The sequence below is a fragment of the Triturus cristatus genome, chromosome 10, assembly GCF_964204655.1.
Source record: "Triturus cristatus chromosome 10, aTriCri1.1, whole genome shotgun sequence".
Taxonomy (NCBI): Eukaryota; Metazoa; Chordata; class Amphibia; order Caudata; family Salamandridae; genus Triturus; species Triturus cristatus.
This window is the reverse complement of record NC_140593.1, coordinates 536571193-536584966: the sequence shown is the minus strand read 5'-3', so window position 1 is coordinate 536584966 and position 13774 is coordinate 536571193. Positions and strand designations below refer to the sequence as shown.

General features: G+C 46.7%; 1 protein-coding gene across 9 annotated transcripts in view; it reads right to left on the bottom strand.

Moving 5' to 3' along the window:
- The window catches only part of KMT2C (lysine methyltransferase 2C), a 1736691-nt gene that overhangs the window by 158312 nt on the left and 1564605 nt on the right, over positions 1-13774 (bottom strand). For all 9 annotated transcript variants that reach the window (XM_085632007.1, XM_085632012.1, XM_085632004.1 and 6 more), the window contains 2 exons: positions 7208-7386; positions 6939-7081 (listed from right to left, as the gene is read on the bottom strand). In XM_085632007.1, the coding sequence (XP_085488133.1) occupies positions 6939-7081; positions 7208-7386 (322 nt within the window). The remainder of the gene's footprint in view (positions 1-6938; positions 7082-7207; positions 7387-13774) is intronic.

Genomic DNA, 13774 nt, shown 5'->3' with positions numbered 1-13774 from the left:
CCCACCTGTCGTCCTAATGAACAGGGTGCATGTCCCCTACCCAAGGATTCTCAAGCACCAGGAGTCAACTTGGAAGTGCCACTGGGTCTTGGGCCAGCGTCGTCAGACATCCATCCACTTCAGCCAACTCAAAATGCCCCAAGCAGTAAAGCTGGAGACCAACGAGGGACCTTAAAGATCTCACGGTGAAATGTGACCGGTGCGTTTGCGGGCTTACATGATAGCTTTCCACACCTCTCAGCTCACACCTATAAGCTGTACCTTTGCCTGGCAAACCAGGATTTCTGAGGGGGCTCAAGACCTGCCCTAAGGTTGGCAACCTAAAGCTCACCAGACAGGAGTCGGACAAGGCAGACTCCTCCACCACCTGTCCTTCCATCAGCTCAGAGTGACAATCCCTAGCAGAAGCATCTATCACCAACCCAGACTGATGCTCGGGATACCCTCTGTCTGGAGTAGTCTCCACCCATCGTTTGAACAACCTAAAGCTTAATCCTGGGTAGCTATGGCTTTTGAGCAGCCAGGCTTATATGAAGAAACTTAGTGTAAAGCATTTAACAGTATCACATAATGAAATAAGAAAGCCACACAAGAGGAGGAGCCAAGATGGCGACCGGGACGGCAGCGTAGACTCCCGGCTCCGTGAACCTCCGCATCCCGCACGGATATCCTGCATGAGATCCTCAGCCTGCGCTACGCGCTCGTATTTGTGAATGAGAGTGGCAACCGACCGTGTGCCTCCGAAGTTTCTGGCGGCGGTACCGCCGGAGAAATGTGCCTTTGAAATTTGCGGCCCGTGCAGCCCTGGAGCCAGGACCTCGAGTGGACGCCTTGGCCGGGTGGCAGTTCAACAACAGCGGCCTGTGGTGACTGGGTGGAGTCGGACCACCGGAGCAGTGCACACCTCGGCCTACATTTCGCCGTGGTCGTTCCTACCGCTAAGCGTAGCGGACCGAGTGCATGCCCGGGGTGGCAATTCTGAGATTCTCCGGTGATTGCCCCTGCCTTTGACGGTGAGCTGCCCGGACGCTGCTCGTAACTCGCCCTGATTCTTGCGGGCTGCTCCCGGATTTTCGCGGGCGCTGGTCCGTGGTGGGGACGACTGTTGCCCGTGACCACACAACGAATAATTTTTGCCTGCCCCCGGAACCCTGTTTCCAGCGACGTGGACCTTGAGGCGCTTGTCCCTGGGTCCCGGTCCCAATACGGGTCGGGCCTACCCGGCGGCCATCTTGGTATGATGAAGCCTACCATCCTGTCCACCGGGTCACAGCAGGATTGGGAGTGTGTGACTTTTGGGAGTGTGGCGGAGCGATCGCAGAGAGCTGTGCTGGGGTACAGCGACCTCCTCGAGGCTCTCGGTGCCCTTCATTCCACCTTGGTTCATGGCATCGGGGTCTTGGGGAGTAAGCTCGATGGTGTGGCATCAGCGTCGGGACAGTTGCGGCCTGCCTGTCCTCAAGTACACAGGGACTTCCCACACTGCACACAGGAGGATAATGTCGCGGCCACCCCTGAGATTAGTGAACAGCTGGAAACTCCGGACAGTATGCTTCCGTGTGATCGGCTGGCTGTGGGTCTGATCTGTTCCGGAGGTATTGGACCTGAGTGGGAGGTGGTGGCCTCGTCCCGTGCACGGCCTCCGGCGACCCAGGGAAAATTCAAGCAACAGTTGTCTACTTTGGCTGATTCCGCCTTCCTGGACCTTGTGTGCAGTGCAGATCCTGGGGCAACACTGGGAAAGACGTCCCTCCATGATGCGGACTGTGTTGGTACTCAGAGACTTCCACCCCACCTGTGTGCGTCGCTTCCCGGTCGTTTTTGGACACTCCTTTACCTTGTAACATTGGACATGGCGCTGGGTCGAGGGGTATGCATGGGCAGATTTGCAAAGAGTGGTCAAGGATAAGGCTGATCCTTCAGGGGTGGTCATCTAGTAGACGGGCGGGCTCAGGGGTTGCGTGCTCTCATGGCATAGCTATTAGTATAATTGGTGCATAATGCTCCCCATCTTTCTTTGACATGGTCGATTTTGTGCTGCTTACTGTTTGCCTTGGGGAAAACTTACCGTGCGGGAGGGAGAAGCCGGGGGCATGTTTTGAAGGCCCTCCTCCAGTTTATTAATACTCTCTCTACCCCCCCGTCTGGTGGGGTTCTTTTCTTATTCCCTTTTCTCTGTTCTTCTATATTTCGGGTCTGGTTCCAGGGCGACAGGCACACTGCTGGGGGGGGGGGGGGGCCGTACTCATCTGCAGAGGTGCAGGGTGGGGGGTTGGGGAAGGGGATTCTTTAGTCTTTACCCTTTTTTTCCATGGCCTCCTTTTTCTTCTCTGATTCTTCTTTGTTTTTCTTTTCTGGGATCAGCGTGGTACAACTCCTTGGTTGTGAATCACTGCTTTTTCATGTGTGCCACAATTTCCGGGGTGTTTTCTGGGCTTTAGGGCATGGGACTGCAGGCGCAACTGGTCATGATACTTCTCTACATCCTGCACTTCCTGTTTTAGCGCCATTGACTCGATAGATTGCCGTTTATTGTTTACGTTTGTTATTCTGCCTGCCATTTTTCGCTGCTGGGAAATTGTTTGGCACCTGATCCTTTCGTCTTTCCCTATTATAAAATGAAAGCCTTCTTAATCCTGGTGTCCTACTTGCGCCATTCACTGGCCGAGAATATATTAGCACGGAGATTCTGCTCCCCGAGGTTCTGCCTGTGTCAACATTGGATCTCTGTTGCTTTGACTGCTTAGCGGCCGGCCCCGGGGGGTTGTAGGCCCATACTTGTTATTGGTTGAAATGCTAATAAAGGTTTTTCAAAAAAAAAAAACAAAAAAAAAAAAAAAGAAAGCCACACAACACAAAAGAAACAACAACAATTTATAAAAATAGATTCTATTTTTATGAAGTTTTAGAGTCCTTGATTAGCAAAATCCACTAGAGGGTTCTGGAAATACAGATTTGTAAAGGTTTTATCACTTTTTAATTCAACCGCAGATAAGCACTGGTCAACAAAAAGTTTACAAACTTTTCAAAAGTTTGTGAACGTTAGTTTGGCTACTCCACCCTGGCTTGGGCAACCAAATCTAATAGGATGAAGATCGGGGGCGGGACAATGGAGTAGATTTAGACAGTTACCTGGCCACCACAGCATTTTCCAGTCCAGTTTCAAACTTTATAGACTTTAGTGGAGTGGTCCTGATACTGGTGCTACAAGATGCTCAAAGATGCTCTGGTTATGTTGTGGTCAAAGGGGGTGCCGCCTTTGTGGTGGTTTCCGGGTCCACAGGTCTTGCCACGGAAGTCGGGGTCCCTCAAAGACCTATTTGAAACCTAGCTGCGGCTGGGCTGCCTATAGCCATACAGCATGGTTGGATCCAAATCCTTTAGTGTCCTTCTAGGGGGACCAATCTAGACTCGGACAACACTCCCGGGTTCAGCGGACTCAGTGCAACTTTTGTTCGTCGAGGACTGGTCTCATGGGGTGCCCAGCGGCGATTTCTTCAAAGTGGCTACCAACTCGCCGGTTTGGGCTTCTTCTGCTTTAATATCCCTGATGCTGTTCCAGGGGGCCAGCGAACTGACCCTTAAAGTCACTGCTTTGTCTGGGACTGCTGAACGACTGATCCAGGAGCCATTGTCCTAACTTCACAAGCCTAATAGTGCAGCAAGTTCAGTCAAGTAGACAGTGCAGCCTCTATTTGTGCGGGGCAGCAAGGCAGTCCTCCTTCGGTCCTTGTTCTAATGCCGATGTGATCTGAGGTTCAGGGTTCTGGGAAGGAGCCCAGAGAGAACAACACTGTCACTAACCAATGGGTAACCAGGTCCCTCCCCTCTAGGTGACAATTTTATGGCAATGTGTGGCATCTGGCAGTACCAGAGTGTACTATTCTGGGCACTCTCAAGATGTCTGAACCTCTCCTCGATGGTGAGGAGCTTGGTAGCTCATCCTAGAGGTGTGGCTACCTGGGGGCTATACGCTCATGGGAAAACTGGGTTGGGCACTGATCTTCCCTGTCTGGCCCTGTCTCCAGCTTGCCCACATAAACAAAGGGCAGCCCCCTCTGAAATGTTATCACCATTTGCCCACCAAAGGTGACTTTGCCTTTGAAACTAGCCGTTTGGGCTAACACCCAGAGTGGCTTCCTGCAAAGGGGAGGGGACACCTATCCCTGCAATGGGCTTCTATTGTTTGAGCCAGGGAGTCGTTCACACGACTCCCCAGGCAGGAAGAATGCTGTCTGTGGGCCAGCTGGGTCACAGTGGAAACTTTTTCAAAGTTGCTTTACTTTAATAGTGACATTATATTCGACCTGGGCATCAGGTCGGATTTAATGCCACGATTAATTTGATACCTTACAGCACTCAGTTAAATAGTCCCATTCAGAAGTTACAAAATGACAATTTGAGGGGTTGATAAACAAACATACATTTGCCACTTAATAATATACAGCTCCCTAACGTAGGGCTCTTAGGCCTTACTTAATGAATGCTTTCATATATTGTTATGGGAAAGGGTGGCTTTGACATTATTGGCAATGGAATAGTCGAACTGGGAGTGTGACAACTGCCCTTCCAGTGCGCAGTGGCAGGCTGCAAGCCATTTTGTACTTTGTCATGCACAGGGTGGCACAATCAGTGCTGCAGCCTGGGAGAACACTCTTCTTTCCATGCCCTTGGTACCATATACTAGGGAATTACAAGTAAATATTTGCCATTTGGGGATAGAAAATTCGACATACACTTTGTGATGAGTAAGAACACTGGCACCAAGGTCTGGCTAGCAGGCATCAGTGCACGCTCAGAGTCGAAAAACTAGCAGATAATAGCACAAATGGGGGCAAAAAGTACGGCGGGTGGAAGGGGCGACCTGCCAAAAGCCTGTTTCTTTACACTCCCTTACTTGAAGTTTGAATTGCCCATGACAAGAGCTGGAAGGTCCAGGAACCTCCCAATCATCCCCTGAAACACAGAAAGCAGGGTCTACCATTTCTTTCCAATCTCTATGGTGCAGCCCATAAACCTATAAACAAGTGTCTTCCTCATTGATTTCACTATGGAAACATTTGTATGGCAATGAAAACCGGTGACAGTAAACACCAACCAACTAATTCTTCATATGGAAGATGTGTGTTGGGACTTTCCTTTCCAACATCTTGAGTTCAAGCAACCAAACCGTTGAACCCCTCGCTCTTTGGTATTTGTGTCTTTATGTCTGGGTAATTTGTATAAAAACTGAACTTTTCAAAGTTATGGAACCGCATACTACTTATCCTAGTGCTGGCAACCAAAGTAAGAAAGTGGGTTATTAGTTGAGAAGGATGTTGGTCTTTTACTAGTAATAGGTCTGTAATTTCTGTCTACCAGGAACCAACTCCTCAGAGAAGGACTTCAACTGCTCTGTCTCACTATACAAAAAGAGTCAAGTGTTGCAACAGGGTACTTGGTTCCCAGTAGACAGAGGGCTGCAGACTTATTTCTTAACAAGACCTATTTCCTTCTCCATTAATAACTCACTTTCTTACACATCTGTCCAACTTATGGTTCCCCATCCTGGGAGGAAATGTTGTATCCTCCTCCCTCTTAAAGGCTGAGTATGGCGCAGTAAAGGGAGGTAAACAAAAAGTTTGAAATTGCTTTCCCTGAGGTGGGAGAGAAGGAGAAGAGGTGTTCCTTCTGGTGCGATTGGCCTTGGCCATTGCCTTAAACTCTGCCATGAAAATACTTGGTCTGCTGTTGTTGCCGATGGTTAGGAAGGCTTGCGTTGTCTGCAAACTAGCAACTTGGAATAACCCCTAAAATTCCTACACTATTCGTGGAACTGCTCAGCAGGAGACAGGAGTCCCAGAAATCATGCAGTGGCTCAACTTTCTTAAAATGTTTTAACATCGAAACAGCCTTCTTTTCTAAACAGTTCAAAGTCACACAAGGCCATGTCCATCAAAGGCGCCTGGGCAGCTCCTGAAAACCTGGTTCATCTAATCCAGATGTTCCTTGTATGCACTTAACCAGTGCCAATAGCTTTGCCAACATATACTTTGGTGTCCAACCCACCACTCAAGATTTATTTTGCGTTGTCCAGGCTATCATGTAGCATTTGACCCAGTGAGGTGCATCTTTGGGGCTTTGCTCCATCACATCCGGGGAGGTATGGAGTCACCGCTGAGTAACATGGCACATTTCTGGGGGATTGGGGTAGGAGTATTGCTGTAAAATTCTCCAGATCTAGTCTGGTGCCTGGGATTATTCTAAATGTGTGGAGTCTACATAAAAGTATTCTGCAGGACTAAAGCTGTAAAATAGTCAAAAAGTAATGGCTCTTGTGAATTGATGTTCCTCTTTCACTTTTATAAATATGAAGCATTTAGACTTATCTTCTTGGAAAACCTGCTATCTCACTTTTTGAGGGTACAAGGATGACATCCCGTTGGAAGGAATGCTTGTGAAGTACATCCAAAGGGAGATCAACTGTAGCATAAGTGGATCACAAACTTCTTGGACAAGGACATCAAAAACAGTTTGATATCAAATTCGACCTGAATGAAATGATCCTAACCCTGCTCTTCTTGTGGAGAGGTCCCTATCAAAAGTGACATTTGTGCTGACTGTCCTTCAAAATACTTGTGATAAGCTAGTTTGTCAGAGAATACTGAACACTTAATGGAGCTGATACAGGACATTGCCCCTGTAGCTCAAAAAAGGTGTAGCTTTTGAAAACTTCTCAAAGAGCTCCCCCCCCCCAAACTCCAACCCCACAAATTAGTTCTTGTTAGTACTTTTCCCCATGGAATGTTTTCTCTCTGTCTGAACTACAAGGGCCCGCTACTCTCACAATTGAGCTGCAGGCAACCTGTGAAGGAGCTGGTGTTTGACAGTGCTAAAAGAGCTGAATAAAGATAAAGACCCCATTCTGGAGACAGATATAACTGACAGTAAAGCATTACCTCAGTTACTGTTGGATGCAAAGTGATTGCAACAGAGATATGGCCAGATTTGGGACTGTTGGGAGTTTGCATAAACTGGGAGCCAAAAAAAAGCATCCTGGATGAAGTTTCAGTCTTCACATCATTCCGCCTTGCTTCTGAACCTGTACAAATAATATTGAAAAACAATATAACGTTTAAATCATTGCACATGATCAGTGCTAGAACAATAGTTCTTATTAAAGGGCTTCATTTTTTCAAGAAAGGAAGAAAGGTTAAAATGCTCTCACCTTTTCCAGTGCTGCTCGGCAACATGGGTATGACAGGCGAGGGAGCAGGATCTGGGGGTTCTTCCTTCACCAGCAACAGATCAGGATATCGGCTGATTTCCATTCCAACAACACTTTCAGGCGAAGAAGATGGCACAAAGCTTTCAGGGGTGTCCCGGCCATCACAGAGATCCTGAGTCCTAAGTCAATAAAATAATGAGAAATGCACAATGGTTTTTAACAAAGTAACAGGCCATGAATAACAGTACAGCTTTAAAGGACTCACACATCAGAATACCACTAATCAATAAACCACAGTTTTTTCATGAGTTTCAACCAAGATATTTCACGTCACTAAAGAATCTGAGTAAAAAAAGGTGGGTTCAAGCAAAATGATTTTCAAACACTTAAAGTCTGAGCGTTAGAAAGAACAAATTACTTCGCTTCTGTAACACTCCTAATGGATACTAAATCGACCTGCAGATTTCTCACCTTTAGCATATCCCCAGGCACCAGATTGGATCTGGAAGATTTTTTAGCATAACCTCTGCATGCCAGTAGGAGGCGTTGTACAGTTCTGTGTCAACTCTGTTCCGCCCCAAATGTGACGATTGTACCGGCATATAGTAGCCACCCAAGCATACAGAGAGCTGTTTCTTTTGGAAATAGTCCGCACGCTTGGATCCAAAATACTATTGTTTGTGCCAGTGCGCAGCAGTCGAATTTGGGACATTTTTCAATGTGGAAAAGTCTGTTCCACAAAACTGGGAGCCAGGAGGGCAGTGAGGAATTTGTGGTTAGATCCGAGTATCCAAAAGAAAGAGTGCTCTGAAGGGAAGTAAGGAAAGTATTCTTCCGAGAGATATAACTAAGTGCAGATTACTTTGAGAATAGATACCAAAAAGAAATACCTCTCCAGTATGGAATATGTGGTATGATTCAGATCAAAAAGTTCTGCAGGACCGATAGGCAATAATGCATTTCCCCTAGGACCTAGCTGTCAAGGAAGAAGTGCTTTGTGAATGCATGCACTGATGTTTTGCTTAAGTTGCAGCTTGACAAACATCCACAAAAGGGACTCCATATAATAATGAAGAAGTAGCAGCCTTGGCCCTTGTGGAATCAGTCGTCAACCCTTCTGGAGGCTGAGGTTGCTTCTTGGCCATCTCATAGTAGATCTTAATGAAAAGGACTATCCACCTGGATAAATTCAGTTTCTATACTGCTTTGCCTTTTTTGCCCAGGAGAACCCCACAAAAAGGTGATTGTCTATGGAGTGGTCTCTGGTACGATCAATGTAAAAGCTGACCACTCTTTTAGGGTCCAATAGATGGAGTCTCTCCTCCTATTTTAAGGGGTGAGGAGGGGCAAAGAAGATCGGAAGAGTGAAGGATTGCCTGACGTGAAATAATTCACACCTTTTGGTAGAAAGCCTGCTCTAATTCTCAGCCCCAGTCGGTCCGAAAAAAAGGTGTGTAAAGAAATGTGGATCAGTATATGGTGTGGTTGTGTGACCTCACCGTGTAATATTGGTACAAACACGTATCTGGTACAGTCAGGTTTTTTTGTAAAACCGTAGCTCAGTCCTGAGTAGCTGAGCCTCAGAGCAGTCAGGCTTTATCAAAGGAACAACTATAAAGCATTAAGAAGTACCAAAACAGTAGAATAGCAAGAAAACACAGCACAATAAAAGCCAACACCAATTTAGAAAAAATGCGTATTGTTATCTTTAAATAGACACCTCAATGACCAAAATCCAACAGAGTTTCCAGAAATATGAAATTTTAAAGAAACAATACATCACTGCTTTTCACTGAAAACAATATCTTTTTGTAATCTACTGAGACTCCCTATTTAGGGTAAGCCACAACAAGCAACTACTTGAAAACAGCTCTATGGGCACTTTTGGGGGTGCCAACTTCAACAGGAAGCCACAATTCACAGGGACCAGTTGGGGACAGTTACCTGTCAGTTTAGGCAGTCTCCAGTCCAGTTCTGAGTCCTATGGGCAAACCACAATAGAAGTCAATGGAGTGGGGTCCTGCTGCAAGGGCATATAGGATGCTGAAATGCTCAAACATGCTGTGGATGCTAAACTGGTTTCAGGGGTCTTCCTGTGGCCACCCCTTGGACCTCGAGAACTTGGGGTTCTGGGGAGGGGGGGGGGGGGGGATTACTTTGGCCTTAGGGGTTGATAACCCACGAAGTCCAAGTGAAGTCCAATACAAAACCAACTGGTTTACTGGTCTCCAGTTACACCAAAACAAGGGCTTTCCTTTAACTTGCAGTAACTTCTGTACTGGGAGAACAAACTGATGACTCCCGGGTCAAGCATGCTCAGTGCAACTTTTGAGGTTCAGGACTCTGTCTCTCAGGCTGCACCTAAACGTCCAGGGATGGTCAGACTTCTTAGCAGGGGCTCTCAAGGGTAGAGACTCCAGCTTTTATGGCCCACTGGACGTAACAGGGAGTCAAGCCAACTGACTTTTGGAGTCACCTTCTCTGTCTGGGGCTCGTGGGCAACCTTTTCACGAGTGGTGCACCACAGGCACAATCCTTTATTTGCTAGTCTAAGTTGCAGCAGAAGCAGTCCTTACTTGGGTGCAGCCTCTCTTTGCTGGGCAGTCTTTGTCCGGTCCTCTCACCAGTACAGACATGATCCGTGGTATGGGGACTAAGGTTGCACTTTTATGCCCTGTACAAGCCTAGGGGGATGTGGTGACTAACTAGCCAATGGGCTATCAGGTCCTCTATTGCGTGGTGATTACTTCCTGTGAAGTGTGACATCTAGATTGCCCAGAATGCACTATTCTGCACACTCCCAAAATGACAGAACCCCTTATCTCAATTTGTGGAGCTCGCTAGCCCAACCCACAGGTGTGGCTATTAAGAAGCTTCACTCCCCTTGAATAAATGTTTTTCAATGGTTTTCCCTTCTTTACCAGAGATGCTAGCCTGTTTGCTGAACAAAAGAGCACCCACTTCCATGTGTGACTACCATTTGCCATTCAAAGCATCTTCCCCTGTTATAAAAAATTAAGAAGGCTCATACATGTCAATGCAGGCATCAGCAGAACGTTGTGCATAGATGTACATATTAAAGGAAAAATACAGGCCTAAGCTGTCTGCAGTAACAGAATAGAAAGGCTAAACAAAATGGAGTTGGGTTCTAGGGGGAGGGACGTAGATGCAAGCTTCAGTAGATTAAGGAAATATAATTAGACAGCAGGGATAGAAAGTTACAGGCACGCTTTGGTAGAACACGCCTTTAGTAGATAAGGTAGCGCAAAGGCACAGAATAGGTGGGAGATTAGGTCTTGCAGAGCAGTAGTTATGTAGGGAGTAGAGCATTACTAGATTCCAAGGAAACAAGTCAAGGACAACATGTAGTACAAGTGGTGGCCCAGATACACAGTTAGCTAACAAGTGCACATGAATTGCATACTTTAGACACATGATCGCTGTTTTTATAGAAAGTAGTACTTTTAAGATAATGTTGTGCTTGACCAGATGTGCTATCAGTTCTGCAAATTGTGACATATTTCTGCTTTGAACTAGTGTATAAAAGTGGCCGCCTATTGGAAGATGAAGCTCTGGCTCCAGTTCCACAGAGCTGTCTGACCTTCCGCAGGCTTATATTAAACTTTATACTATATTGCCAGCAGAAATCATGCTGTCTTTTCGTTCATACGGCAACACCCCTTTGATGGTCGCCTTTTGAGCTCATATTCACTCTGGAAATCCAGCCAGGAGGAGGTCACACTTCTCTCTGCAGGTTCTTCTTTTTCCTTCCCGAGAGTCGTTCACACCTCTCTCCAGGAGGGCAGATGATTGTCCCAAGGATAGCAGGTGTATGTAGTTGAAAATGGGTACTGGACAACTTTGGGCAATAAAGTGGCAACTTTCTGGAGTTGTCATTTGTAAACCAGTAACAATAAATTCGACTTGAGTAACAACTCTGGTCTCATGCATGATTCTTTTGATACCTTTCAGTAACATATTTAGTAGTCCCATTTTAAAGTTAACACCGTTGAGTTGCCATCATGCAACTCCATTCTAGCAAATGGGGTCACTAACCTTTTTATAGTATAAAACCAATGCAGGGGGTTTTACTGTCAGGACATGTAAAACACGTCTTTCTTTTCAATATACTGCACTCTGCCTTAGGGCTCATTAGGCCTGTCTTAGAGGGTGACACATGCATTAAAAAGTAACGTTTGCACTTTGCTATAAGATTAAATGTCAAAATTGAGTCACTACGTACTACGCAAACAGCAGGAAGCAGGAAGCCACCGGTAGTCTACCCCGCGTTCCCCGCGTTCGTGTGCTCAAGCTGCCCCCGATCCTCACGGGCTCCGGAGCATAGCCCCGGTCCCAGGAGGGGGGACCGGGTGAAGTGAGTCGGCCTCCAGAGTCAAGAGGGGCCCCGGGAGCAGGTCCACCTGAGGCGCCGTGTCGAAAATCTGATCCCGCCGTGTCAGGAACCAGGCCTGAAGGAGCGCGTAGATCGGAGCAGCGCAAGAGGAGCCTGGTGAGTGAGGCTGGGTTTTGCAACTGTCGGGGACCGGCTGAGGTACTTTGTCGGTACCTGAGGTTCCCCGAGGCGCAGTGAGAGCCGGTGTTGGTCTCTGCCCTTACAGCGGCACCGCCGAAGTGGGCAGCTGCAACGTTGCATTTTGCTTGTACTTCAGAGCCCCGGAGCGGGGCTATTACATAAACAGCGGTACCAGTACACTTTTGGGGGCATTTTTACCTCCAGAGTCCCGGAGGGAGGCTCCAACAGACCAGGGCAGACTTTTACTGTCAGAGATTAATCATTCAGGAACAAATTGAAAAAAAGACGCAACCCTTTACCTGAACCTACCTGGAATTGTGAGGAGGGGTGCAGGTGGCCACAGTCACTCTAGTCCAGTCGCCGTGGGGGCAACGGCCAATACTCACATTTCCCGGTCTTTCTCGCGGTGAGGGGAACGGCATCGAGTAACAGGAACTACATGTCCCAGCAACCTCTGCCAGGCGCCTCCTCCTGACGCTGCACACTGCACCGGGAGGCAGTTCATTAGCGCTCCCAGCCTCCAGCAGCGCCGGACGCATGCGGGCGGGCCCGTCCTTGCCTGTCAAAGCCCGGAGGAGGCCGGGCTGGACTACCACACTAACTTTCAATCCCTGTATCGTTTTAGATTTAACGAAAAAGGTTCTGTGACTGTGTCCGGCGAGCTTTCCCACCTGCAGTAACTTAAAGTCCTTATATATCTGAAGCTCACTGAAGCAAGCATCCTTATTCCAGTTTGCACTTTAAATACCCTTATGCTGCTAGTGAACTTGGTCCTTGCACTTGCACTTTGTTTTGTACGCGTATGGTTGGTTCCTTTTATGGTTTCATTGCTTTTTTTCCTATTTTCAAATCCTAACAGATTTTAAATTGTTTTTAATTATTGTTTTTAATACTTCATTAATAGGCCTTGTACGTTTAAGGAACCTTCAAGCGTGGTTATTCAGTGATCCAATAAGTATATAGTCCGCGCGTTATACCCATTTTTGAAAGCGACACATATACCTCCAAGTCCAATAAGTGTTGAAGCTTTTAAGGCCTATTAGTGACGGATTATAATGGGGAAAAGAAAGCAGGCCGCGAGCCACATATCAAAAGCACCGAGTAAACATAGGAAGATGAACATGACGTTGGTGAATTATCTAACAGGGGCTGTTGGTGATATCGAAAAAAAGATAATTCCCGTAGAGGAAACAATCAACAATGAAAATACACCCCCACTCTCCAGTCAACATCAAACTACGGATAATGATGCGTTTTTTAACGCAAGTGATCTAGAGGGCGGAGGGAAAAAGATATTGGAACATGCTACTCACGCACAGCCGATCAACGGGTGTGTTCAGGAAATTCCTGATGATATTTTAGATGAGCCAATAGAAAATGTTCAACCACCACTTCAGAAAAAACCCTGTAACCCGTCTAAAGCAGTGATAGTTCAAAGCAGCGCCGGAGAAGTAGCCACAATTCATCCGACTCCTACCCATATATCTAGATTAACAAAGACCAACCCAAAAAAGGTACACGGGAAAATGCAGGGAGGGTATTAGGAATAAAATACAAAAGGATACGATCATCACGAGCGCCCTGAGGGGGGAAAAGTTTGATATCGAGCACTCAAGTATAGCGACGGACTTGTGTAAAGCTATAAATGATTTAAAGGAGTTTGTGTCACTATCTATTAACTCTCTTGTGACGAGAATGGATAAAAATTGAAACTGGCCTGGAAAGAATTTTAGGGGCTCAACAAAATACTGCTCAAAATAGTGATGGGCAAACTGATAGGCCCGTCTCAAAAATAACAACCTTGACAGATAAGAATACTTTAGAAATAAGTAAGCGGGTTGAGCGTAGGGACTTACGCCCTAATGCATCTATACCTCCCTGTAAAAGCCCCACACAAGATGTAGAAGCAAATAGACCTAGAGATGTGAGTGGGGAAGAAAACAAAATAAGTACTGAACAGAAGAGAGGCAATAGCACTGGTAAAACAGTTAACAATGCTCTTGGAGAGACGTACAGAGTACAAATACTCAACC